The sequence below is a fragment of the Sebastes umbrosus genome, chromosome 22 (genome assembly GCF_015220745.1).
Source record: "Sebastes umbrosus isolate fSebUmb1 chromosome 22, fSebUmb1.pri, whole genome shotgun sequence".
NCBI classification, from domain to species: Eukaryota; Metazoa; Chordata; class Actinopteri; order Perciformes; family Sebastidae; genus Sebastes; species Sebastes umbrosus.
The window spans coordinates 1,458,076-1,484,391 of NC_051290.1; the positions used below are offsets into that span (position 1 = coordinate 1,458,076).

At 37.5% G+C, this 26,316-nt stretch overlaps 1 protein-coding gene across 1 annotated transcript; it reads left to right on the forward strand.

Annotated features, from left to right (window-relative positions):
- The first annotated feature begins 7,455 nt into the window (after window positions 1-7,455).
- Window positions 7,456-12,113, forward strand: LOC119481841 (butyrophilin subfamily 2 member A1-like). The gene is made up of 5 exons (XM_037759111.1): window positions 7,456-7,596; window positions 8,732-9,073; window positions 9,806-10,093; window positions 10,205-10,333; window positions 11,530-12,113. The coding sequence occupies exons 1-5, from the start codon at window positions 7,500-7,502 to the stop codon at window positions 12,057-12,059; spliced, it is 1,386 nt and encodes a 461-aa protein (XP_037615039.1). The 5' UTR covers window positions 7,456-7,499; the 3' UTR covers window positions 12,060-12,113.
- The last annotated feature ends 14,203 nt before the right edge of the window (window positions 12,114-26,316 follow it).

Consider the following 26,316-nt stretch of genomic DNA (forward strand, 5'->3'; position numbering starts at 1 on the left):
AAAGTGAGAACGTTTTATTGCTGTCAAAGATCTAATATATTTATATGTAAAAGCAGGCAGGAAGAAAAACTAAGTCGACACACCTTACCTGATTACAGGTGAGCAGTATCAGAGTACGAGTTATTTTATTACAGGACTTTGACCGGGCGGCTCACAGCATGTTACTCTGAGCCGAGGAGACTTTAATGCACAAAGCAGGTATGTACGCTTTCTTTCACCTCTTCTCTATTACTCATTCTATTACATTTGTAAGCTATAACATTCTTGTAAAGGAACTACATGATCTAATGTTTATTGGAGTATCTATAATCTTTTGAATTTCTAAATCAGGCTCTTACTCTAAATATTAGTGTTTTCCTAAATTACAGTTTGTTTTATGATTAAACATTACTCTTAACCCGTTGTTGTGCCTGCATTCTTAGCATTAAGGTTTTTTCCGGGACTTTAAATGCCATGTTGTTTTGTGTTTTATCCAGTTCTGTCTACGGTATCATCATCGTCATGCAGATTACCTTCCTGCTTCGTGTTGCAGTTGTCGTGGTTTTGTCCTCATCTTCGATATGTAAGTTACAGCTCTTAATGGTAAAATATATTTATGATATTTTGATCACATTATGGAAGTTTGTTTGTAGGCCTATTGTATGTTTATGTTGTGTTTTATGAGTGAATGTCTTGTTGCTGCTGTGCTTTTATTCTTGCCCATATAAAGGTTTACTGTTTAAGCTTCTGTATTAGAACACTGTTCTGTTTTTGTGTGCCATTTGATTTCAGACAATTTCCAAAAAGATGAAAAAATGGATCATGATGAGACAAATTCAGCGTTTCAACAGTCACAGGATAAAGGTAAGGAATGGGAAAAAGAAGGCTCACTCTCAACGGGCACTGTAATAGTTCTCTAAATGTTGAGGATGCTTCCTTTCTTATCTCTTTTAGTATAGGGAACACTGAACTATCCTTTAAGAGAGGAAAGGAGATAAAGCCATTACAGTTGAAACCACTTATATGGATCAAGAAGCTTGGGACAGAATCATTCCTATATATAGATAGATGTACTTTACTGATCCCAAATTGAGAAATTCCTCAACAAATGTTGTTTAAATAACTTGCTTATAGTAATCAAGTAGTCCGCTTTTAGTGTTCATTTTGGGTCTTTTCATACATGACAACATATGGGAAATTAAAACTACGTCAGACTGATGTTAGTTGAATTTCTGTTTTGTTATTTACTTTACTTCCTTGATAATTTGCCTCGCGGACCGTCTGCTTTCTAGTTGGATACCTGTGCTGCGTGCACATTGACATCATGACAGGAAAAGGAAAGTCATTTTCTCTGAATAAAAAACAAATGTGCACGTGGAAAGCACCCTTGTCAAGTGGATTGATAATGCCTCGTCACCTAATGCCCCCATAGTGAAACTCTGCCGACTGGCTCCCGTCTCCCTCTATGCCGCTACTGGATGAGAGAACGAGGAGCCCGGCAAAGGGGCGCCGTTCTGCATGCACGCTCACGCTGCAGAGCCGGCCAAAAACGGCAAAGACTCACACTTGTTGAGGGAAAAGGCAGAAGAATTGGCAAAGAGACAGTAAATAGCGAAGCGGTCCGTTTCATTACTTTGTATTCATGTAATAAATATACAAATGTCAATTAGGCCTATGGTTATCTGCATTAGAAATTATGCACAACAACAAAAATGTGGTTATAATAATCATCAGCTGTGATCAATTTGACCCGGACAGACGTGATCACTATAAGCCGTTTCCTCTTTATACAATTCCTTGCAGCAGCACCACAGCAGACACGTCAATAATATCTGCATTGCATCATAATTACACCACGGTTGTCCTTTCCTAAGTCCTCATGAATTCTCCTTCACATATTTCCTTGACCTCCTGAAGTTTTCCATCGAGGTCAAGGAGAGGTGGTTAAGAAAAGTTTAAAAAAAATATATTTTTTGTCTATTTTACCGCAGCCAATGAGTGTTGGTCCTGCCACATGAGTTTGACATTTCTGCTCTCTCAGCCTTAGGTGCTGCCTCCTCAGAAGATGATATTCCAGCTGAAACGAATCAATCCAGTTCTACTTCTGACTGTAATTCCCTGGCCTTGATTTGTGCCTCTGCCATCCTGGTTCTTGCTGTTGTGCGTAAAATAAAACGTAAGTCACATCTTGTTGATGGTTAAAAAAACAACATATTTTACTGCAAAACACCGACTCACTGTTACTTTTGATGATGTTAAAGGTAGGGTTGGTAATGCTGAGAAACTAGCAAGAGTACACTATATTTTATCCAACTGAAAAATCCAGCCCGTTGTTGCCAACTCTTTTCCAATAATAGTAACTAGCAGCACCAAACACCAGCTCCAAATGTCCCTAAATCTAGAGAGAAAGTCAGCAACACTGACAGTCCATCGCTTCAGGCCTCCCTCCAAAGCCACTCCTTCACTATTATCATCATGAATATAAATAACGAGTATGGCTATTGTTAGTACTCACAGCGTCAAGCTCCGGTGACATGCACGGGCAGAGTGTGCACCAATAGCCCGTCCAATCATTTCATTTGGGCCAAATGAAATGATTGGACGGTTTGTTACAGTACTGTGACAGCCATGGATACCGGATTCTTTTCTTTTTTTGTCAGAGAATTTAATTTGTTGATTACTGTCAGGATGTCATGAGAATTTCAACAAATATAACAAAAATTGTATTTGGACAACACTACAAATCCTACCTTTATGTAGTATTTTAAGTTTAGTATTGTGTATAGGACAAATCGAACACTACATCATTGATTGTACTTTCATCATTCAGTTCATTCAAAACATACAATATTTCAAATGTCTTATTTTGGTGTAAAATGCTATAAAGGAAGGAAATGTTACTTTGATTTTCTGAAATATGGTTTACTGTTCAATAACACTTTTTTGTGTGTTTCTATGTTGTCCAATGTCACATCTTTTCTCCACAAAAGTTTACACAGCTGAATTAAAGAGGGAAATTTCCTTCCTTCAAAATGAATTACATAGGAGGAAGAAGGAAGAACGTGACGACATGGCAAAGATGGTGAATACGCTACAGGAACAGATTAGGGGACTGGAGGAGCAGATTAGGGGACTGGAGGAGCAGATTAGGGGACTGGAGGAGCAGATTAGGGGAGTGGAGGAAATGAGAGATCAACTCAATGAACAACTTGAGAAAGTGAAGGCAGAGAAGAATGAAGAACAGAACAACATGGAGCAAGTGGTTGCTACACTACAGGAACAGATGAGGGGAGTGGAGGAAATGAGAGATCAACTCAACGAACAACTGGAGAAAGTGGAGGCAGAGAAGAAGGAGAACAAGGAGAAGCTTCAGTCGGTGGAGATGGAAATAACAGAGAGAGAAAATATGTTTAAAAACACGGATGAATTATTAATAGACAAAGAAAACCTACTAAAAGCTCAGTGGAAATTGGACGAGACAAAGAGAAATTATGAGAAACTAAAAATGAAGACGGAGAAACTGCTGAAGACGGAGTTTAAATTTACTAGAATAAGAAAAAGGAAGGATGTTCACAACTATGTAGATTAGCCAAACAGACAACAAGGTGAAAACAATCAGAACAAATCAAAGTCACCAAAAGTCCAACAGGTGACCAGATAACGTTCACTAACATTTCACTGGTACTCCAGGAAACTACATATTAATGAATGCACGCTTACTGGGAATAAACAAACAATCAAAAGATAAAAATGTGAAAGTGTAAATTTAAATTTCATGTCATATATAAGAGTGTAGCTAAAGTGTGAAAGGAGGATTTATCATCATTAGGTGAGGCTGAATGACATCAAGTACAACATTTATGATGGATGTAATAAAATTAACTAGATTTAATTAGTTGAATACAGACTGGGTGTAATAATAAACTTGGAAAAAAAAGTTTGTAAACTTGTGTTTGGTGGATTATTTCTCTGTTGTTACAATGCTAATGGTCATTGTATTTTACATGGTTGGAAAGCCTGTTTATTTACCTTCACAATGATGTCCAACTTGTAAGGATCATGCGCTTGTGGGATGAGCAGCACAGCTGATTATGTGGGGAGCGCCCAAGAAACATTTGCCAAAATGCTCCGTCAATGGTAAACAGTGTATTCTCCTGTTGGTGTTGACTCTTGTTGTGAGTTGTTTGGTGGATGATTGAACTCTCTATCAGTAACAAGGAACAAACAAGACATATTGATTGATTGAATCCACCGTCAGGAGCCTCAGTAGCGGTGGAAGATCCATACGCAGCCACAACAGCCTGGCACCTCCTCCTCATGCTGGTCACCAACCTGGTCACACGTTGCTGTGGGATGGCGTTTCATTCCTCAACCAGGATTGGTTGCAGGTCAGCCAGCATGATTCAACACATATTAAGATGACATACATAAACTGTGAATTGGTTTTGAACACAAACATTCAGAGAATCTCAACCCCTACATCACACCCCCCTTTGTTCTGCCTGAACACGTGCTCAATAGTTTTGCCATATTGTTTTGCAGTCCATGCAGACTCACTTGCCATTTTGAGACAAGAAGCCATCTTGACTTTGTCATGCACGCACGCACGCACACACACACACACACACACACACACACACACACACACACACACACACACACACACACACACACACAGTTAGTTAGTTATTTATTTAGTTAGATAGTCATCTAATTAGATTAATATTGTGTGTTTCACCTTTATTATCCTGTAAATGAATGCTTGAGGAATATATATGCTGGTCTCTTTATTAATGTACAAGAGTGAATAATGCCAACCTATTTTATGTATTCAACTGTTACTAGGTATTGATATGGTGATTCATGGTTATAGTTATTCATTTAATTATTAATCAGAGTTCAAACTTGATGGTTTAGTATACTTTATAAGACTAATTTTAATTATTTATTTATTATGAGACTGCGTTAATTAGCCATCATTTTCTCTTTGTTTCAAAGAGCGGTGCGCCGAGGATGATTTCATTTAAATTATTAGTCAAGATAATTCATAATTATTTTGATAATTACTCATTTATTTTGATAGCCATTTACTTTTTGAGCTTATGTACCAACATAACTTCATACCACGCTATTATTAACACATATTGAAAATGTATTAAGGTAACACTTCATTTTACAGGTCTGCAAATTTCATGGTAATTAGGTGATAATTAGCAAGTATTGTAAATGTCCAATATTTACCTGAAAAGATATATAAAATTACTTTATTACAAACATTATTTAATAATTATATTCCGCTATTTCCCAATAGCTGATAATTTATTTAATACATTTCCAGGAAAAGAATACAAAGTTAATTGATATGCTTTATTTCCATGTCTGTTGATAAATAGATAATAATTAGCAAATAACTTATTTGATATTCCTTAAAAAACTCCCTGAATCATGACATTATCTACCAGGTTACATCTGTGTAGACAATAAGTCACACAATGGTGAGATTTGTGCTGATCAGAAGTGTCTTCTATTAGTTCACCTCCGATGAAGAGCAGACACTTCTCTAGACTAAGGGCCCTATTTTAACAATTGTATGCTATTTTGGCATAATAATTAAATAATGTTTATAATAAAGTACATTTTGAAAACGTTTGAGGTAAATATTTGGCTAATTTGTCAGTAATTCCAAAGAAATTTCAAATAGGTTACTTGCTAACCATCACCTAATTGCCATGAAATTTGCGGACCTGTAAAATAAAGTGTTACCTTTATTAATATTAACTTGACTGGTAATTATCTTTAATATTTTATAATAACTAGATCAGCTCCTACTTGCGACCTCAACAAGGTTCAGTTACAGAGATTCACGTGGTATCATATTTAGTCGGGTTTCAGAGGCGATTTTTAGTGTCCACTGATGGTTCACAGTAAAAGCAAATATTTGTGATCTATATTTTTGAATCTAACTAGTATAAAATAGTAACAAGCCCACTGAACTTACTCCTAGACAGCTGCATGTAAATGCTGCAGAGTGAACACACCTCTTATTATAAATGCTCACGTTCAAAGTACACATCATTTTATTGGAGGACTTTGACCACACAGTTTACGGAGAGGTGAGGCGACACGAACAACAGGTATGTGGGATTCTCAAATTCTACTTTTGAAAAGGCTGCTATCATGCTTTTACTAAACTTTATTACAACGGATTAATTATCATTATATTCACATAGAAAGACTGCAGGTTTTCACAGCTGACTGAATGTGAGACTGTTGTGCCGATGCTAGATTATAGACTTCAGCACCATTCAGACTGTCCAGAGCGTGCTTCTGGGTAATTTGTCACCCCCCTCCCCTGTAAATATTGCAGCCGCAATTATCCACTGTTTTCTGTGGACTTTTTCTTAAACCACTCAATTTGAAATCTGATAGATGAAAACAAACATCTTATTTGGGAACCAACATGACGACAGAACAAAGTAAAGTCATCAGGAGAATCTGGTTGTTGTAATGTCAGGTATTCTCTTTTGAGTCCTGTTTCTAGCCTATATTTACATTTTGGTAAATTGGCACCACTAAAAGTACACACAAATGATTAGCAGTTCTTGTTTGCAATGGATGTACACACAACTATCACTGGATTACTGATGCTGAAGAAAACTTCAGGTAACACTTTATATTTACCATTATTTTTAAATGGTAAATTGATAGTTAATTAAACTTAGTTAACAGTTATTTTACTGATAGCAACAAATGTTAGTAATGCTATAAGTCATATATTTTATTGCTAGTTTGTGTAATATGAAATAATTAGTTTATAAATGATATATTGTATCATAGATGAAAATAAACAATAACAATGGCATTCTGATTACAATAGTACAGTAAACTATTTAGTATCCCTTTATTGTTGCATATTATAACATTTTATATAATATATTAAATATTTATTAATAATAACCAAATGATTTGTAAAACATCTATAAACATTACATAGATAGATGGACTATCTATCTAAATATTGTTTATAAATGCTTTACAAAGTATTTATTAACCATTTAACAAGGTATTATAATCATCAGTTGCAACTTTTTAATGGGCATTCAAATAATGTTTATAGACAGTTTACAAACAAATTCTTAAAGGTTTACAAATCATTTTGCAATCATTAACAAATACTTATAGTATATAAAATGTGTGCAACAATAAACTGTTAAAATAAAAAAATATAACATTACTGATAATTAGTAAACATTATCATTTTATTGTTAATAAACGTTAATGTTAATAGTTTTAACATTTCTAAATGATGGTTATTATAAAGTGTTAACAAACTGAAACATGTCTATTTCATTCCACCTCCTCCTGTAATACAAATGGGCCTTAACATGTAAGTTGTTACAAGGAAATTTGCTGCTAAACAGTTAATATTGTTAACAATATTAAACAAACCTGCTTCAAATACCTATTTTTCTACTAATTCATGTTTCATAAAAGTGTGTTTGACTTTTCAGCACTTCGAGATGGTTCACATTAAAGATGGATTTCACCGACTTCTCGGACCTGTCAGTGTTTCCCAAAACATTGCTGTCTTCCTTCTCCTAACACACTTTTGTGGAGGTAACGCACACGCGCAAACGCACGCACACACACACACACACACACACACACGCACACACACACACACACACACACACACGCAACAATAAGTGACACATAAACATGTGAATGTGACGTAAGGCACCATTGAGTCCTCATTGAGAATGTGTTGCCTGTAGTTTGGTATTGAGTCTCTGCACAGTTCAGCTCTAATCAGCCCACATCAGCAAAACGTTACAGCAGCTTTTTATTTACATACTCTCAACTTGTGCTCAATGCAGTAAAGAGACTACACTATATTTTTGTCGGTTAAGTCGGTCTACAAGTCGGTCCCTGACCAAACGTCGCTGGTCATCTTTCACGACGTGTGTGATGTCATCAGGATGAAGCTTGGTGCTAATGGCAGTAGTGCTTCTGCTATTTCATGCCAGCTTTTTTCTTTTGTTTCACTCTGTTGCGGTAGTCCCTCGAGGAAAGCATCAAATAGGCTGGGATGTTGTTGCCACTGCTCCACAAATCTTTCCTCCATTTCACAATTCCACCTCACAGCACCAACATCGTTCCTTTTTCGCTTCGCCGTTGTTTACAGTTGTGCGCACCTGCGTCAAGTCAGGGCCATGATGGGACACGCCGTCAAAGCATGCTAGACTCTCGGGACGTTGTGAGGCGTCCTAGACAAAGCGTCGGTGGTCGTCTACTATGACACACTACACAAGATAAAAGATCGATTGCAAGACACTCGTTGTGTTTCCAGATCATAGTCGACTCCCTACGACGGCCGTGTCCGGCTATAATCAGGCTATAATGGGCTGTGTAGTCTGAACCAGCCACAAAACAAAACATCTCACTAGCCAGTGTTATCTGGTTCTTTGAGCTTCCTTCTGTAGAAATGCATCACTTTAGTAACAATAATTAATGTCCTTGTCGAATTACGTTCTCACTGCATATCAACAATGAACCTGTTTTGGGCTGGATAGTGTTAAAAGGAGTGATCTGCATGTTTTAGCACCAGCTGCATTACAAACACTTAGCTTATATCATACGATCATTTTCTCTAAAGATACAACAGAAGCCACGATCAACAGTGCATGTTTATGGTGAATATTCACCCTCACAGAGGTGAATGTGAATTTAAAATAGACCTACTTCTTCCCAGGTCGGTCTCAGGAGATCGGTCCACCTCGGCCCGTCATGGCGATGGTTGGTGATGACATTGTTTTGCCATGTCAGCTGGATCCTCCCATGAATGCTGTTTCCATGACTCTGGAGTGGGGGAGACCAGACCTGAACCCCCGATTTGTCCATGTGTGGCATGCTGGGCAGGAACTTCTGACTGACCAGAACGAGGCCTACAAGGGAAGAACATCAGTGTCCATTGAGAAACTGAAGCACGGAGACATGTCTCTGACACTGTCCACAGTGAAGATCTCTGATAACGGGATGTACAGATGTTACACCCCAAAACAGAGTAAAGAGTATTTTGTTGAGCTTCTTGTTGGTAAGTAAACTGACTACACTGTCCTACATATAGACCTTTGGCTAACATGGCTAAATATTATGCAAAATAACATCACCGGACCTTCTTGGTTGCAATTTTTTTTTTCCTACCATGGCGAAGGCATGACCCCCCCTACTCTGCCTCTGGTTGTGTGCCTCTTCGTGTGAAACTAAAAGTAACTTTGACTTATTTTGTCACGTGAGTCGACGGTATCGTCAGTCCCGTGATTCACGTGAGCAGCTAGTCAGTCAAGTTAACGTCAACCAAGACCATTTCTTGACCCTACCTAAGTGGTTGTGTTGCCTAAACCTAACTTCCTGTGAAAACTGAAAAGTTAATTTTGATAGGACACTATGAATATAACGAATATATTTGTGAGGCTACATATACATTTATGTTTAACATATAAAATACAAGTCAACGTTGAATTTTGGTTTCACACGGGACACAAACAGAGGTCTTCTGGGTGAAAGACGTCTGCCTGTTTCACCCATCAATCCTGACCTCCTCCCTATGCGGATTTGATCAGAAATGTACTAGTGATATGTCAAAATAAGCGTAATCCGGGACAAAATATGTTTCCCTCGAAACATAATTGACAATGCAGTTTTTCAAGCTGCTCATCAACATGGGCCACAGTTGAAAGATGGGCCACATGAAAACGGATGTGATGCTTGAGATACAAAGAATACTGATCATCATTCAAGGTACATTTCTGTTTGATCTGATCAGGTGCTGTCTCCTCACCTGCTATCAGCTTAGCGGGCATCGATAAGGCCACCAGAGGAGTGATGTTAGACTGCAGGTCTGAAGGCTGGTATCCAGAGCCTGAGGTGTTGTGGCTGGACGGTGAGGGAAACCTCCTCTCTGCTGGACCTCCAGAGACAGTCAGAGGTCCTGATGACCTCTATACTGTCAGCAGCAGAGTGACTGTGGAGAAGAGACACAGCAACAGCTTCACCTGTAGAGTCCAACAGAAGAACACCAACCAGACCAGAGAGACACACATCCATCTGCCAGGTAGAAAACATTTCTAAAATAATTGCAGCTTCCAACTCATGAAACATAACTTTCCTGTCATACGTGACGTCTAGTTTTCTATAACAGTTGTTCTCTCTTTTATTATTTCAGAGGATTTCTTCGTGGCTCCGTCTACTTGTACTCCATCTATTGTCTTCAGTGTGTTGTTTGGGCTCCTGTTGGTTCTTGCTGTTGTCCTTTGTCTTTGTTTTGTCTGGAAATTGAAACAAAACAAAACTGGTAAGCCAAAAATGTGTTTGACTTTTTTAATAATGCATTTTCTAGATCTTAAAGAGACTCTATGTAAGAATCAGAAATGCTTGTTAACAGCGACACCTGTGGCTGTTAAGTCAACGTCAGTCAGCGTCCTGCTCACGCTTGTGCTCGCTCTACATAGACACACATGAGACTGAACGTGATTGACAGCTAAAGTAATAGCTAACAAAATACCACTATACATTTCACACGCTTGGCAGTAATGTTAGCTTACCAAACGAAGGGCTCTCCATGAATTGAAGGCCCGGCCGATGCTGGTCCTAGTGTTAACTTTTCCTGCTTCAGCCTCCCGACCGCGGTCAGAAGGAACAGGGGAGACACTGGAGTTTAGGTCAAGTCGATAAAGTTCCTCACTCCGGAGTTAACCGCCGTTAATCCACTCAGCAGCAGGGAAACAAGACACGGGAACTTCTATTGGTCTGGAGGAGCTGCAGCATTCATTTCTGCACAAACTGTAACTTCCACTGAACTTGATATTCTCAGAGCTAAGCTAACTAATTTCTGCTCCACTGCTCGCTCGTTCTGCCGCTGCTCGCTCTCTCTTGCTTCACCACTCACTTCCCACATGCACACACACTCCCACTAGACTAGTTCCCCCCCTGACGTCGGTCACATTCCTGTTTTGCAAGACGGGCTTCACTAGATATAACTTTCTTTGTGCTTACGTGGAGTTCATGTTGGAGTCTGAGTTGTGGTGGAGGCTGGTCGTTTGTTTGCGTTAGCAGACTCCATTTCTAAACCAACCGTTAGCTATCGTTAGCTATCCCTGTAGCTGCGTTGAACATAGTAGACACACACAAACGCGCATGACGTCACATCCGCTGGGACACCGACCCAAGTCCTTCACATTACAAGCAGTCTACAGGCTGATAGAGGAAACACAGAAGTCATGGAAGGTCTCATTTTGAGGTTAATTTACAGCCTGTTCACACATTTACAATAAAAAAACAATTTTACACGTGTCAAATGTTACATCCAGTTCCTTTAAGTTTATGGTGATTTGGCAAATCATTGGTCAGTCAGAAAAGAGAATTTCCTTTTTAAAATTTGTATTTTATATTTTGAAATGTCAGTAAACATATTATTTGCTGTCATTTGAAATCAACAATGTTTCTACTTTCAACACTTAAATTCTGTTCCATCTTCTGTGTCTGATGTAGTTTCACAGCCAGAGATGAAGACAACAACACAGCAGCCTTTGATGGAAGCAGAAGGAAGCAGAGAGCATCTCATGACAGAAATCAAGAAAATGGAGGAAGAGTTAGAGAAGAAAGAGGAAGAACAGAAAGATATGACACAGGTTATTGGTCCTCTGTCAGAACTGATGAAGGAACTGGAGAAGCAGAAAGAGAAACTCACCGACCAAATGCAGAAGTCAGAGAGACTGGTGGAGGAGAATGAAAAGAAGGTTCAGTCAGTGGAGGAGGAGGGAGATAGAACAGCTAACAGAGCTCAGGGATACTTCAAACTAAAAGAAATCCTAACAGAGAACAACTGGAACCTGAACGAGAGGAAGAAAGAACAACAACTACTGCAAATGAACACAGAGAAACTAAAGAAGAAGACAATGGATGAGGTTAACAGAATTACAGAGAAGAAGAAGAAAGTAGAGAACGACATGGAGCAAATGAAGAAACAACTGGAGGAGATTCAGAGGAAACTTGAGTCAGAGAGAGGAGGGAGGAAATAGAAGGAAACAAAACAAAAATCTTAAATGTCGGCGACATGAAGGCATAAAATAATCCAGTTTTCTAATATTGTGATTTTGTATCATGTCTTTTTTTCCCTTTTGAATATCTTGTAATAATATGATGCTTATCTTTTGGGTTTGTCCAGCGTCGTAGCCAGAGGAAACGGCTTGGACAAACGTCTGACTTCTCTTTTTCTTTTTGATTTTTGTTTTTTCCATTAATCAACAATATTGTCGGATAAAATTCAGACGGATGAATTTTCTCATTTAATTTTGTGAGAAACTGCTGCATTTATTCACATTATTTAGTTGGAAGCTGGATTTGAAATTAATTTAGTTCATGGTGACTTCTGACTTTTATCTTTTGTGTGAGATTAAATAAATCCCATAACCTATAAAGCTCTAAACATACAACAGCACACGGTGTATTGTGTGTTTATTCTTAGCATTTAGTGAGACAATAAAACTTTATTGGGACCAACGCTGAAATAAAGTGACAGGACAGGACATTAAAACATGGCAGTGAAAATGTTTTTGTGCTTATAATTGTTAGTGACATTAAAAGTTTGTATTTTTGTTTTCTTTTTAATTACTGAATATGTTGTTTCTGTTTTTAATAATAATAGGCTTGTTTTTTATAACAGTCTGCTGGAGTGTAAAAACGACAGATGTACTATATTAATAAAGTTTGCCGTTTCATATCGTCTGTTCAAAGTCATGTCACGCCACATTCAACACATTGAAATGAGACCGATGTGAAGTCTCCTTTATATTCTAAGTTAAAGTTAAAAAAACATGAAAACTAGGGCTGTCAACTGATTGGAATATTTAATCACAAATCAATCATTCTCTGTATTCAAATGTACCGTAAAGGGAGATTTGTCAAGTATTTAATCCTCTTATCAACATGGGAGTGGGTAAATATGCTGCTTTATGCAAATGTATGTGTATATTTATTATTGTAAATCAATTAACAACACAAAACAATGACAGATATTGTCCAGAAACCTTCAGAGGTACTGCATTTAGCATATTGTTATTTAACCTTGTTCACAATAAGATAGTATGACATGGTTGGTACCAATGGATTCATTAGGTTTTCTAGTGTCATATGCCAGTTATGTGTCAATTTAAGTACTAGTACCTCAAAATACATACCAGTATCTTTCCTTTAGAATTAAAACTGAGCCCGCTACAACCTAAAAATTGCAAGTTGCGTTCATGCATTAAAGAAATTAGTGGTGTTAAAACTAATTTGCGTTAATGCTTTATTATCGTATTAACTTTGAAAGCCCTAATTAAAACAAAAACATAATAATGTTCTTCTCTTGTTGTGTTATTTTCCAAAATACTCAAGCAAAATACTTATTGGTAAACCTTTGCGTATTGAGTTGCATTTGTATTTTGTTTAATTAAAAAAATAAAACTGAGATAAATTGTTGTAAAATTTGAAGTTTTCTAAAAGAGTAAATGCTCTAAAAACAGTGGTTCCCAAACGTTTTCACATCAGGGACCCCTAAACTGATACAAATTAGACCACAGACCCCCATTTAATAAGCTTTTGTCTGAGCGTCCCCATCTGATTGGATTTATGCTTTTACATGTTTGATTACAGAAAGTGTATGAAACCCTTGACTGAAATAGTCATACATTCTGTTATGGATGTAATTATAGTGAAAATATATTATTCCCCTGTTCGCCGGGGAGCCCCTGGAACCTCCTCAAGACTCCCTGGGGGTCCCCGGACCTCACTTTGAAAACCACTGCTCTCCAACACAAAAACCGCTCCAGTCTGAGTAGACATAAACTCCTCACTGCAACAGTTGGTTGATCCGTCAGAACAATAAAATGTTTCAGTTGGTGATATAAAATCATAAACCAGCGGCCACAGTTCATGGTTCATCCGGTTATAAAATCATAAAGTCACAAATAGTCCAAAGTCTCATCTGGACAAACAATCTGAAGCTTTCTTTCAAGGTAAGCGGACGTCAAATTACTTTGAATCCCAATTTTATACAGTCTGATAGAAACTAAATAATGATACTTTTCTAAGATTTGTTGTAGTACATCATGGTTTTACTGCTTTTACTCAAAAAATAAATCTATAACATTATAACATTGATTATCTGAGCAGGTGAAAGCCAACAAAGCTGTGGTTTGCTGTTTCTTCGACAATGATTGAATTAAGCAACCTGACTTCATAAGGAACATAGAATATTAATATGTAAACAATCAGAACATACAAATATCACCATGTCAGTATTTTATGATTTAAATGCAAAATATGGTGACGTCATCCGGCGTTATGAAGAAAGTGATTAAAGTTAAGAACATACATATATTGATTTTCAGACTCCTGGTATAGACTGTAACACTTTGAATTCCTCTTAATTGAATTTATGAATTAAGTTAAAGTTTAGATAAAAATTAACTGATGTGTTTTTTTTTTGGTTGACAGAAGAAAATGTGTCTGTTCAGCTGGTTTGGATTCTGTCTGTTTGTCCTCTGCAGTCTCCCAGTAACAACAGGTAACCTGATTTATTGGATTAATAAATTCAGAAAGTTATGATGCGAGAATTTCACTACATGCATATTTTACATTCAGTAATATATCCAGTTATCTACAGCTGACAGGGTATCTGTAACAGGTGGGGGTTTGATAGAACTGCCTAAAATAGCAGCTATCTAATTATCTTTAAATCAACAAATAAATCTATAACAATATGTACAATAACTAAATAAACTTAAAGGAGTACATGAATTTATGTTGCCGCTCATTGTGCCTTGTTAAATCTATTATAAATGCGTTCAGCATCACATCTTCATTGACTACCACATTCAAAATTAAAACAATAACAACAGGTATGACATATTTCAACTAGGGTGTAAGATAATATTGATTCACTCGAGTATCGCAATATTATATTTTTTAATTGAATATTTATTTTGTATATTTTGTCTCGTTACACCATACCCTCCTGTCAACACATCACAGTGTCATGTTCTGGCTGTGCCAGTCTTTCTTATTAGTTATGTTTTATGTGATTTTGGTTTGTGTTTGGTTTCTTTTATATCCTCATTTCAGTTTCCTGTTTTATTTTGTAGTTCACTCCTCCTGTGTCTTGTCTGGTTTTACTTCCCTCCTTTGTTTGTTTTCCCGCCTTTTGTTGATTGTCTGCCCCGCCCTGATTTGTTTCACCTGTGTGTAATCATGTCTTGTATTTAAGCCTGTGTGTTCCCCTCTGTCCTTGTCGGTTCGTTTGTCTCTCCAGCCCCGTCTACCTTGTCCTCCGTGTTCCTTGTTTCCTCCTGCTCTGATTCCGGTGTTCCTCGTGTTTCCCTGGTTTGTGATTTTTGGTTTTGGTCCTCTGTTTGTTTTTTTGTTGTTTGTTTCTATTTGTTCTTTTGGTACTTGGTTCCCCTCCCTGCCTTTTGTGTTTTGGATTTTTTCAGCTCTATTAAAGCTCGCTTTTATTTCTAAATACCTGTCCTGCCTGTTACTCTGCGATTGGGTCTCCTTTGTAAACTCCTCATACGACACACAGACATCGCTGTGTCCAGGTTGTACAACGAGGTAAATGTTTTGAGGCATTTTCTTTTATTAACTACTTGTGAAATTACAAACTGGCAAACTGTGAACATTTGAAGCAGGATCAAAAAATAAACAATATATATATATATATTGTATGTAACACTGCCTGTGTTTACATTATTATATTTACCTAATTTGATTACCAAAGAATCCTGCAAGCACTCTTATTTGTCTCTTGATATAGTCAAATGTTGCACAGCTAGTGCTATGATGTTGGGATGTTACAGGGACTGTGTTAATGCAAATGCAGATCCCAGTCTTCTGGTGCTGTGTTCTTTATACTATGACAGTTTTCCTAAACTTAGATTTTAAAAAATCACAATATTTCTCCTTGCTTACAGTATTACAATATATTGAACTGTTACTCCTGTAACGTAATACGTATCGTATCGCCAAATTCTTGGCATTACACAGCACTAATTTCAACCTGGTCTCACAAGAAGGTGTATAAATACCACAACATTACACGGACATTTCACGTGACATGAGTACGCATTTTAGCCTTTTTGGATGTCATTAGTACACCACGCCAGCATCCACAGTTTAGGCAAGAACACCACTTAGTTAGGGTAAGGGAAAACGTCATGGTTGGGCTTAAAATAAGTATGTAAACTGAGTCAAACATGTACAGAAATAACGTAACACAACTACGGCAAACACATCACAAATGTCAATAAAAACATGACAATCGTCACTAACGTAACTTACAAAACAAAACAAAACAACGGTCAACAACGGTCTCAAACACGAGTCTCCTGGTTAAAAGTCCGGTGTTTGTTGAGCCCATCCACCTCCCCACCATAAGTGGTCTTTTTTGATTTTTATACTACCTTACTAACTCTTACCGTAGCATTTATATGTGGATACGTTTACATTGCAGTCAGTACAGGATACATGGCGTACAAATCACTCACTCATAAATTTAGAAAGGCGTACTTATTGCACGCTAAACGCCTTGCACATTATCGTGGCTTTTATACGCTTTTTCATGCAAATGAGCTGCATATTTTCAGGGTGAAGCGAGCGAGGCCAACGTTGTTACCACGGTTTTGCAGTCGGTGGCTCTCCTTTCTGCAGTCTTGCAAAGAGAGGAGTGAGGGGTATGGAGCTGGTTGCAATCTGCAACCACACCACTAGATGCCACCAAATCCTGCACACTGTATCAAATATTTTCAAAATGCTCTGCGTGGTTGTAGCGTAGATTTATCTAAATATTCAAAGTAAGAGTCGGCAGTGGTGGAAGAAGGACTCAGATCTTTTACCAACATGCAGAAATACTCTGTTACAAGTAAAAGTCCTGAAAATCTTACTTCAGTAACAGTACATAAATATTAGCATTAACATTTACTGAAAGTACCTAGTAGTATGAGAATACTCAAGTACAATACCTGAAGATGAGGTAATGCAGATTAAACTGAGGCAGGAGAAGAAGAGGAGAGACCTTTTTGTTGGTCCTACAAAGACATGGAAGTCCACAGCTCCATCTGAGCAGCTCAAAGAGTTAGTAGATCAAGATCCATCCAGACCCAGAACACTTCCAGTACTCCCAGTATTTCATGTACATCACTGCTGTTCACTTTTAATCAAAGCTGTCCAGAAAGTGGATTAAATCCTTTAGTGATCTCCTCCTTTAAGTTTCTCTCACTCCTCCATGCTGCTGTTGTTTCCCCCTCCCCAGACTCACAGGTGGGTCTCATTGATCTCCTCACCTTCCCTTCCTGTCAGGGTTGGAAACGGACATTCTGCACTTTTTCTGTTACAACAGTTAGCTAACCAACTCAGCCACGTCTGAGTTAACCAACTGCTTTTAAAACATTTTAGTTCTGCTGTTTGTTTGCAATATGTTCACACAAAAAAGACACAATAAGTAGATTACTGAATGTGAGTTAATGTTGTCAATAATTGTGCATTAGCAAGTTAAAACTGGTCTGCGTTACTCCATGTTTTAATGAAACAACTAAGTGTTAAACATATAAATCAAAGAAGGTTTGATATCTTGTTAGAGTTCTTCAAAGCAGGTCAAAATAATCTCAAACTGTGATTTTTACAGCATAGAACTGGTTTCCCACAGAAAGTCCACAGCTTTAATATTTGTTTATTATTTTATTTTACTTTTATTTAAACAGAAAAGTCAATTTAGAATGAATTGCCATTTGCAATGACGACGTGGCCAAGAGGCAGCGACAGAAAGCAAGTCAATAAAAAACATTAGAACTAGTTCAACATTATATATATATACATATATATATGTATGTATATGTAAAGGGCCCAAAGAGGTCTATATATTCTATTCACTTTGAAAACTCTCTGCTTTGTATCAGTACCCTGAAATGTGCATGTACATGTTGGTCAGTGGGGATACGTTTATAGACTTCTGCATAATACTGGAGCAATATATGGTTGTTGTGACATAATACAGCATCTAGTTCGTTATGGATCTCAGCTCCAGCTGAGGAACATATATACAGTATATGTGATACAGGCCTGTGACCATACTGAAACTGTGAGTGTGCAGACTTCAGCAGACACTTTGTTTCCTCTCCTCACAGGGCAGTCGAACCTGATTTGTTCATCTCAACCAATCGTAGCCACCGCTGGTGATGATGTCATTCTACCATGCCGCCTCGATCCTCCCATCAGTGCCAGTTCCAGGGCAGTGGAGTGGACCAGACCTGGTTTAGACCCGGAGTACATCCATGTTCACCAAGACGGACGACTGGTCCATCAGAGTCAGAATCCACTGTATAATTACCGCACAGCTTTGTTTGTGGATCAGCTGATCAACGGAAACGTCTCCCTGAAGCTCTTCAGAGTGAAACTCTCTGATGCAGGAGAATACAAATGTTTCCTTCCCTCATTATGGAAGGAAGCTTCCATCCAGCTCATTGTAGGTGAGAAAGATTTCTAGTGGAACATCGGTATCATTGTGTAGTGCAACGTATTCTCATACAACGGTCTGTATGATAGCTTACGAAAAATTACTCTTCATTTTTTCTTCCATTGCACCTACGAATGTCCAGCTTCAATATCCGCTCCAGTCTTTCTTTGTCAGGTTTAGGCAAAAAAAACACTTAGTTAGGTTTAGCAAAGATCGTAGTTAAATTACGCCACAGCGGAAGTAGTGTAACTTAACCTCTTACGCCCTATAGGGTGCTGGAAGGTGTGGTTCGTCTAGACAGACATGCCCAAAATAAATCAAGAATAGCTCCACAACTAGTAGGTCATTATGCATGATCTTATATAATATAATAATATAAAAATATTATAAAGTAAAAATACAATTTCTCATTTGTTGATTTTGTACCTATAATATTGAAATCATTACCAAATAAAACATAGTTTGTACTAAATCCACTTGGAGTGTTGTTTTAGTCGGGTTAAGGCCTCGTCTTTTAGAAACTATTAAGAAAAAAGACCACCACAGCATTTTATGAAGGTTTTAAAGGAAGTGTTTTAACACACAGCTCAGCCGAACGAAACGGTACCGGGTCCGTCGGGTAAAAGAGGTTTAGTGCAGAAGTTACGTGACAAATAAATAATAACAAGTTTCAGCTCCGACTCACGACTAACGAAACACACACAGAGAATTTATGTTTTCCTGATGATCTGTTGTTCTCTCTTTTATTATTTCAGAGGATTTCTTCGTGGCTCCATCTGCTTGTACTGCATCTATTGCCTTCAGTGTGTTGTTTGGCCTCCTGTTGGTTCTTGCTGTGGTCCTTTGTCTTTGTTTTGTCTGGAAATTGAAACAAAACAAAACTGGTAAGCCAAAAATGTATTTGACTTTTTTAATAATTCATTTATATCTCTTAAGGATATGGTGATATGATGCAGATGTTACACAATGACAATTCTGATTAATGATTATTCAAAATGTATTTTCAAAGTTTGTCATGTTGGGGGGGAATTAAGTAGCACTCCATGTTGACTTGTTCTGACAATCAGAAAAGAGCTTCCTGTTTTAAATGGTTTACGTCTTATTTTGAAATGTTTCTCTTAAGAGAAGCACGGTGAAGATATTAACTGTCATTTAAATTAAATAATGTTTCTACTTTCAACACTATATTTCTGTTCTGCTTCTGTGTCTCATGTAGTTTCACAGACAGAGATGAAGACAGCAACACAACAGTCTTTGATGGAAGCAGAGGGAAGAGAGAAACTCATGACAGAAATCAAGAAAATGGAGGAAGAGTTAGAGAAGAAAGAGAAAGAACAGAAAGATATGACACAGGCTATTGGTACTCTGTTGGAACTGACGAAAGAACAGGAGAAGCAGAGAGAGGAAGAACAGAAAGATATGACACAGGTTATTGGTACTCTGTCAGAGCTGAAGAAGGGACTGGAGAAGCAGAAAGAGAAACTCACCGACCAAATGAAGGAGGCAGAGAGACTGGTGGAGGAGAATGAAAAGAAGGTTAATTCAGTGGAGAAAGAAGTAACAGAGAAGGAGGGAGATAGAACAGCTAACAGAGCTCAGGGGTACTTCAAACTAATAAAAATCCTAACAGAGAACAACTACCTGGAGGACAGGAAGAAAGAACAACAACTACTGCAACTGAACACAGACAGACTAATGAAGAAGACAACGGATGAGGTTAACAGAATTACAGAGAAGAAGAAGAAAGTAGAGAACGACATGGAGCAAATTAAGAAACAACTGGAGGAGATTCAGAGGAAACTTGAGTCAGAGAGAGGAGGGAGGAAATAGAAACATGAACACTCAGTTTACTTTATCTTAATGTCTACATTTAACAATCTCAGAATATCCTATAATTAAAATAACTGAAGTTTCCTTTAGATTGCTACTGTTATTAGTTAGTTTAATTACAATCAGAGTGAAGATCACAGAGGTGGAAGAAGTATTCTGATATTTAACTTAAAGAGACTTTATGTAAGAATCAGAAATTGTTTGTTAAAAAAGACAAATTAAGCATGATGTTAGCCTACAACTGAGAACACCGTTTACAGAACTACAGTCCTTCTTTTATTGTATTTCTACCTGTTTGTTGAATTATTTTTTGGTAAAAATCTCACAAAAGGCTCCTGTTTACTGAACCACCATTTTTATTATGTTCCTAATGTTTCCTTTGAAACAATTTTTTTATGTTGATTTATTTGAGGAATACATTTTTTACAATTTGTTTTAGTGTTGCTTTCTCTAAATGGATTGTAAAGTTATAATTCACGTCCTCTCCTACATTATATCTCACGTTTCAGAGTGATGTTGACTGACTTACTGTTATTTGGTAAAGGTGTGTGTAAAATAGATGGAAAAGCCTCAGTCACTATTATTATTTTGTCCTGAGCTACAATATGAAAACCATTCATGAGCAGTTTGTTATTCAGCGTCAAAATAAACAAAATCTTAAACATTATCTCCAATGGTATTTTTTTAATAATCCCTTTATTGTTTGGTCTTTTTGTTGTTGACTTTATAAACATGTCAGTTTAGCGGCAGAACCATTTTTTAACAGCTACATGTACAAGCTAAACATAAGTATTTTGTTGTTTATAAAGTAGTTTGGTCGAGGTTAACTCCCTTTACTGCTGCACATACAGAGGCAGTAAGAGGTCCGGATGGCCTCTGCCTGCAGCTGACTTTATATCCTCTAAAGGTGGATAGCTAGTTTCACATGCCACATTTCCACGCCGTCAGACACATGTTGTTTAAAGACAGCACAAACAGAACATGCACCAAACTCAAGAGTTAACCACGTCATGTTATATGTATATTATGGTTGGTGGTTTTATGTTCTTTGTGTTCTTGTTGTCTGTGTTGTTACTCTGTTTATTTGGTGATGTATTGTGGAACTGCAGTGCAGAGTCTAATCTTAACTATGTGCAGCCCGTTAGCAAAAAAAGGCGTATAAATGCCACGATAATGCACAAGGCGTTTAGCGTGCAATAAGTACGCCTTTCTTGATTTCTGTGTATTATTTGTACGGCATGTATCCTGTACTGTCTGCAACGTAAACACATCCACGTATAAATGCTACGGTAAGAGTTAGTGAAATAAAATAAAAAGTAACAAAGACCACCAGACTTTTAACCAGGAGACCCGTGTTTGAGTCCGCTGTTGACCGTTGTTTTGTTTCCTAAGTTACGTTAACGACGTTTGTCACATGACGATTATCGCGTTTTTTTTATTGACGTTTGTGACGTGTTTTCCGTAGCTGTGTTGATTTCCGTACAAATTTTACTTAGTTAACATACTTACTTTAAGCCAAACCATGGTGTTTTCCCTTACTCTAACTATGACGTTTGTGTGGCGTACAAATGACTCGCAAAAAGGCTTAAATGCACACCAATGAAACGCGGAATGTCCGTGTAATGTTGTGGTATTTATACGCCTTCCAGTGAGACCGGGTTGCTGTGTGACTGTGTGGGTCAGACTTTCATTTGATTCAAGAGACCAGAGCCGCCGTCTCATCCCAGACCTGCAATTAATAACTTTAACCAAAACCAGGATCTTTCCCCAAACTTAACCGTACCCTTACCATGCACATTGTACCAAGAATATTAAAAACATTGTTGGAAGACAACGGGAGGTTATATCGCCGACCTCTTATTCCCTAAGCCACATGGAAAAAAATCTGCCAAAATGCCCAACAAGCTAGCTGGCTTGCTAAGCTAACTAGCTCGACTCACCTCTTACATGGAGCTTTTGTTGACATAACAATTTAGAACAGTGATTGATGTTCACAACGTGCAGCTACAGAGTTATACTGTTTTATATTTAAAAAAACATTTTTTTGTAGTCAAGCAATTGAGGAAAAAATATACAGAATTATCTTATTTGTTTATTTGAATCGAAAATGTGTCAATAAAAAAAGACTGACAGTTTCAGCTATTGATTTTGCAAAGCACCAAAGAATGTACAAATATCAGTCTATTAATACAAAATGATATCTTTTATTATATAGTGTAAAGTTGAATGTCACGGGACAAATATTAAAAATATACAAATGCAATACAAATCCCTAACCTAAACCGAACAAAACATATCTTTACTATCAAGACGACACACAACTGTGATCATGACTCCTGTAAAGGTACATTTGTGTTGCATGAAGGACAATCATTTTTTATATAAATATTAAATCCAGCAAACTTTCAAAATAAAACTTCCTGAGTTGCATCAGCTGACATTTTGCTGCCCAGTCTCACGGCAAAGCCTGTAATAGACCCGCCTGTCCACCTGTCCACCTGAAGAAAGTGCGTCAGTGTCACTTTTCGCCTCGCCAAGGCGTGAATATTACACTCCTGCATGAAGGTGCAGTGTTATGAAGTGACGGTTATCATTTGACATTTGTCACTGGTGTTCTGTTCTTCATGCTGCGCTCTGAGCTAGTGACGTAGTACAAAAAGTGAGGAAAGACCGAACACAGGACTTTCAAGCAGGAGACTGGTGTTTGAGACTGGTGTTTTGTTTTGTGAGACACTGACACTATCTTTTGGTGGACAGGCCAGATATTGGGTTGCATTTTGATAGTGAGTGAGAAAGTGACGTGAGCTTGTGTTTACTGATCATTACAATATGTGTTTTTGCAGGAAGAACTGGGTCATGATGTTCCTGGTGTATAATGTTTACAGCACTGTTTACATTCAGAATGCATTCTGGTGGACGGTAACTTCCTCTCAGGGTTCATCGCTGGCCGAGCTGGTGTCGTCCTCCTGCTGGGAGTGCTCAAGATTTGCCTGCTGAGAGGGAGATTACACACACAGATTAGTTATTTAAGACTAACTAGGTCATCATATGCAGCTTGTATCCCTGTGAGGGACTGCTGTGTCCGACTTCCTCTCTGATTTCTCCAGATAACACACAGACAGATGGATGTTGATCTTTCAGCAGTAGATTAATGCAGGAAGTGACAGTCTGAACTGTTTACTGAAATACATGCTGTGTTCAGACTTTTGAGTTTTCTTGACAAGTGAAATCTTTCTCTCTTCTTACAACATCGCTGGAAATAAATGTAATTAATTGTATCTTCTTTTAGGAGGGTCCAGGGGGTCTTTAGGGGAGATAGCAGGTCAACAGTAGATGTCACATAGACGTGGTGTACATCATCTGAAAGCTGGGAACCTGAAGAATAATATGAGATGTTGTTCAGCACTGAGTGTCAAGTTGTTCTAGTCATAAATTAGAAATAAACATGAATAAATACATAAATAAATTATTTAAAATTAATTGTAAAAGTGTATCAGGGTTTAGAACATGATGATAGAAGTATATGATGGTCATCCCCATGCTCTGTTATGTCTCATAAGTTGTTGCAGCAATCTTTGGGTTGATAACATTTGTTACACAGATTTAGTGCTAAATTTAACCATTTTTTTACCACTGGAGAATTAATAAAAATGATTAATAATTCCTACAAAGTACCACATTGAGACACCAAGAAGAACACCATAGAAAAAGACATGCTGTGATTTGTTATAAAATACTCTTGACATTTGGAGATTTCTGCAAGAATTGCATACGGTGAGGTCAAATTTAAAAAAATGGTCTCACTACAATGAAATGTCTCCTATGGGGACTAACACCATCACACATGAATCCAGTTGGGCTCATTGGATCCACAAGAGAATTTATGTAATTCATAGACTGTTTAGGGACCCCAGTATGCAGAAATATTCAAATACACCATTTTAGAATAGGAGACAATAACACATTTATACTGCATTAAAAAAAACTGCATGTGATTATGATAAAGTGGGCATGTCTGTAAAGGGGAGACTCGTGGGTACCCATAGAACCCATTTACATTCACTGATCTGGAGGTCAGAGGTCAAGGGACTCCTTTGAAAATGGCCGCGACAGTTTTTCCTGGTCGGTACTAATAATTTCTTAGGTTTTCTAGTTTCATATGACATATGTGTCTTAAATCTAGCTCTAAAACTGAACCTGCTAGAGCCTCTGAAAGACAGTAAAGCCAGTCGGGATTGTGGGTGTCAGGGGTTTAAAATAAAAGTTGTTGTTTTGTAATTGATGCAACTTGGCTTATTTAAAAATGCAATTTTGAATCAATCAGAATAAAAAATAATCTGAATCTTGATAGATAATAATTATTAATAGTATTTGTGTATGTATCTGTATGTAAATGTGTTTCTATGTAAAGTTTGTGTTACCCATTTGTCACACCCTGTACGTTGTAGTCCATGTTATGTTTGTGTTGTTTATGGATAATACATTTCACACATGGATACAACATTCCCACTGACATAAGGGTTATAAAATAAACTTTATTTCTTTTTTATAAACTATATTTATTGTCTAAAGGCAGACCAAGTGTTATTCTAGAGAGTGATAATGTCTTTTAAAATAGAAGTTGAAACATGTAGAAGAGGTAGAAATACATTAAGAAGACGACGTAAATGTTTCATGATGTCGCGGCCGTTTCTTCAGACCGCTGTGTGAAGTCTGTAAATGATTGATAAGCTGTTATCTTAACATCAGTGCAGTTAACTGCTTTAGATTTAGTTTAAACCAGCAGCAACAAATAAATCACCAATACATTACAGAGATTACAATAAATTGAGATCTGATGTACATGTTAGTTAAAGTCTAAAGCTAAAGAAAGTATTAATTATTTTATAGTTAAACTTTAAACACAGTCTGGTGATTGGCTCTGCTTTCCTACGCTCAGTTTCACTTTGAGTGTTTTTATGATCAGCTGAACTTTGAGCCTGTTGCCACTGGTTTACTAGAATATTACAGCTGCAATTAAATCCTTCAGGAGTGATAACATTGTCTTTTTATGTCTTAGTTTATGTCTATAGTTGTTAGGTCTGTTATCTCACTGCAGAGGGCAGAACAGGACTTCAATCAGCTCCAAACAGCTTCATCTATAAACCTCAGATTTGACACTCGGTAATGTTAACGCTGACTGTAGCAGCTTTAACTAAAGATTTCTGCCTGCAAAACAAAACATCCAGTTGTCTTTCAGCTGTTGGTCAGGGTGGTCAGGAATGGACAAAACACCAAAACACAGGAACAGGTATCAAAGAAAATCAGGAACAGTTCAGGTTCAGGTTCAGATTCAGGTTCAGATAGCAAAGACATGCGTATCATTAACAATCTGACGAGGAGCAGCTGGAGATGGGCTGGTATAAATACTGTGAGGGGTAATTAGGGAATGAGGAACAGGTGAGCAGGTGAATGAGAGTCAGGTGGACAAGTCTGAGGGCATCTGGTGGACAGGTAGAGAATGAAGGGGTCAACAAATTACAATTTACAAATTTACATCTACATAACTATTTTATTAAATTTTTTAACTGCACTATTTTATGCCTTAGATTGTTATTTTGCTTTTACATTTACTGCTGTGATTTACCCTTATATATATATATATATATATATGCATATTTGATGAGCATTGTTGAAGGAACCTGAGACCAATGACTGCTTTGCTGGAATTGACAAATTTCAAATAAAGAACCTTGAACCTTGGAGAGGTGGGAATGTGGAAGAAACGCATTCAACTCGTCAAATACTGATGCTTTGTCAGACACCTCGGAGTCACTTTTGGGTTGCAGTAAACACATGCTTAATGTTGTGAATTAAACAGAAACACTTTCTAATGTTGAGGCAACGAAACCACTGTAGTTAGGTTTTGGAAAAAAAGGGGCATGACAAAGCAGCGGTACGTGACGAGTTGAGATGAG

Excerpts from the sequence above, each read along its gene's own strand:
- LOC119481841 (XM_037759111.1), top strand. The coding sequence starts at position 7,500 with ATGGTTCACATTAAAGATGGATTTCACCGACTTCTCGGACCTGTCAGT. Across the intron at positions 10,094-10,204 it reads GACACACATCCATCTGCCAG|AGGATTTCTTCGTGGCTCCG; the intron begins GTAGAAAACATT and ends TTATTATTTCAG. Across the intron at positions 10,334-11,529 it reads ATTGAAACAAAACAAAACTG|TTTCACAGCCAGAGATGAAG; the intron begins GTAAGCCAAAAA and ends TGTCTGATGTAG.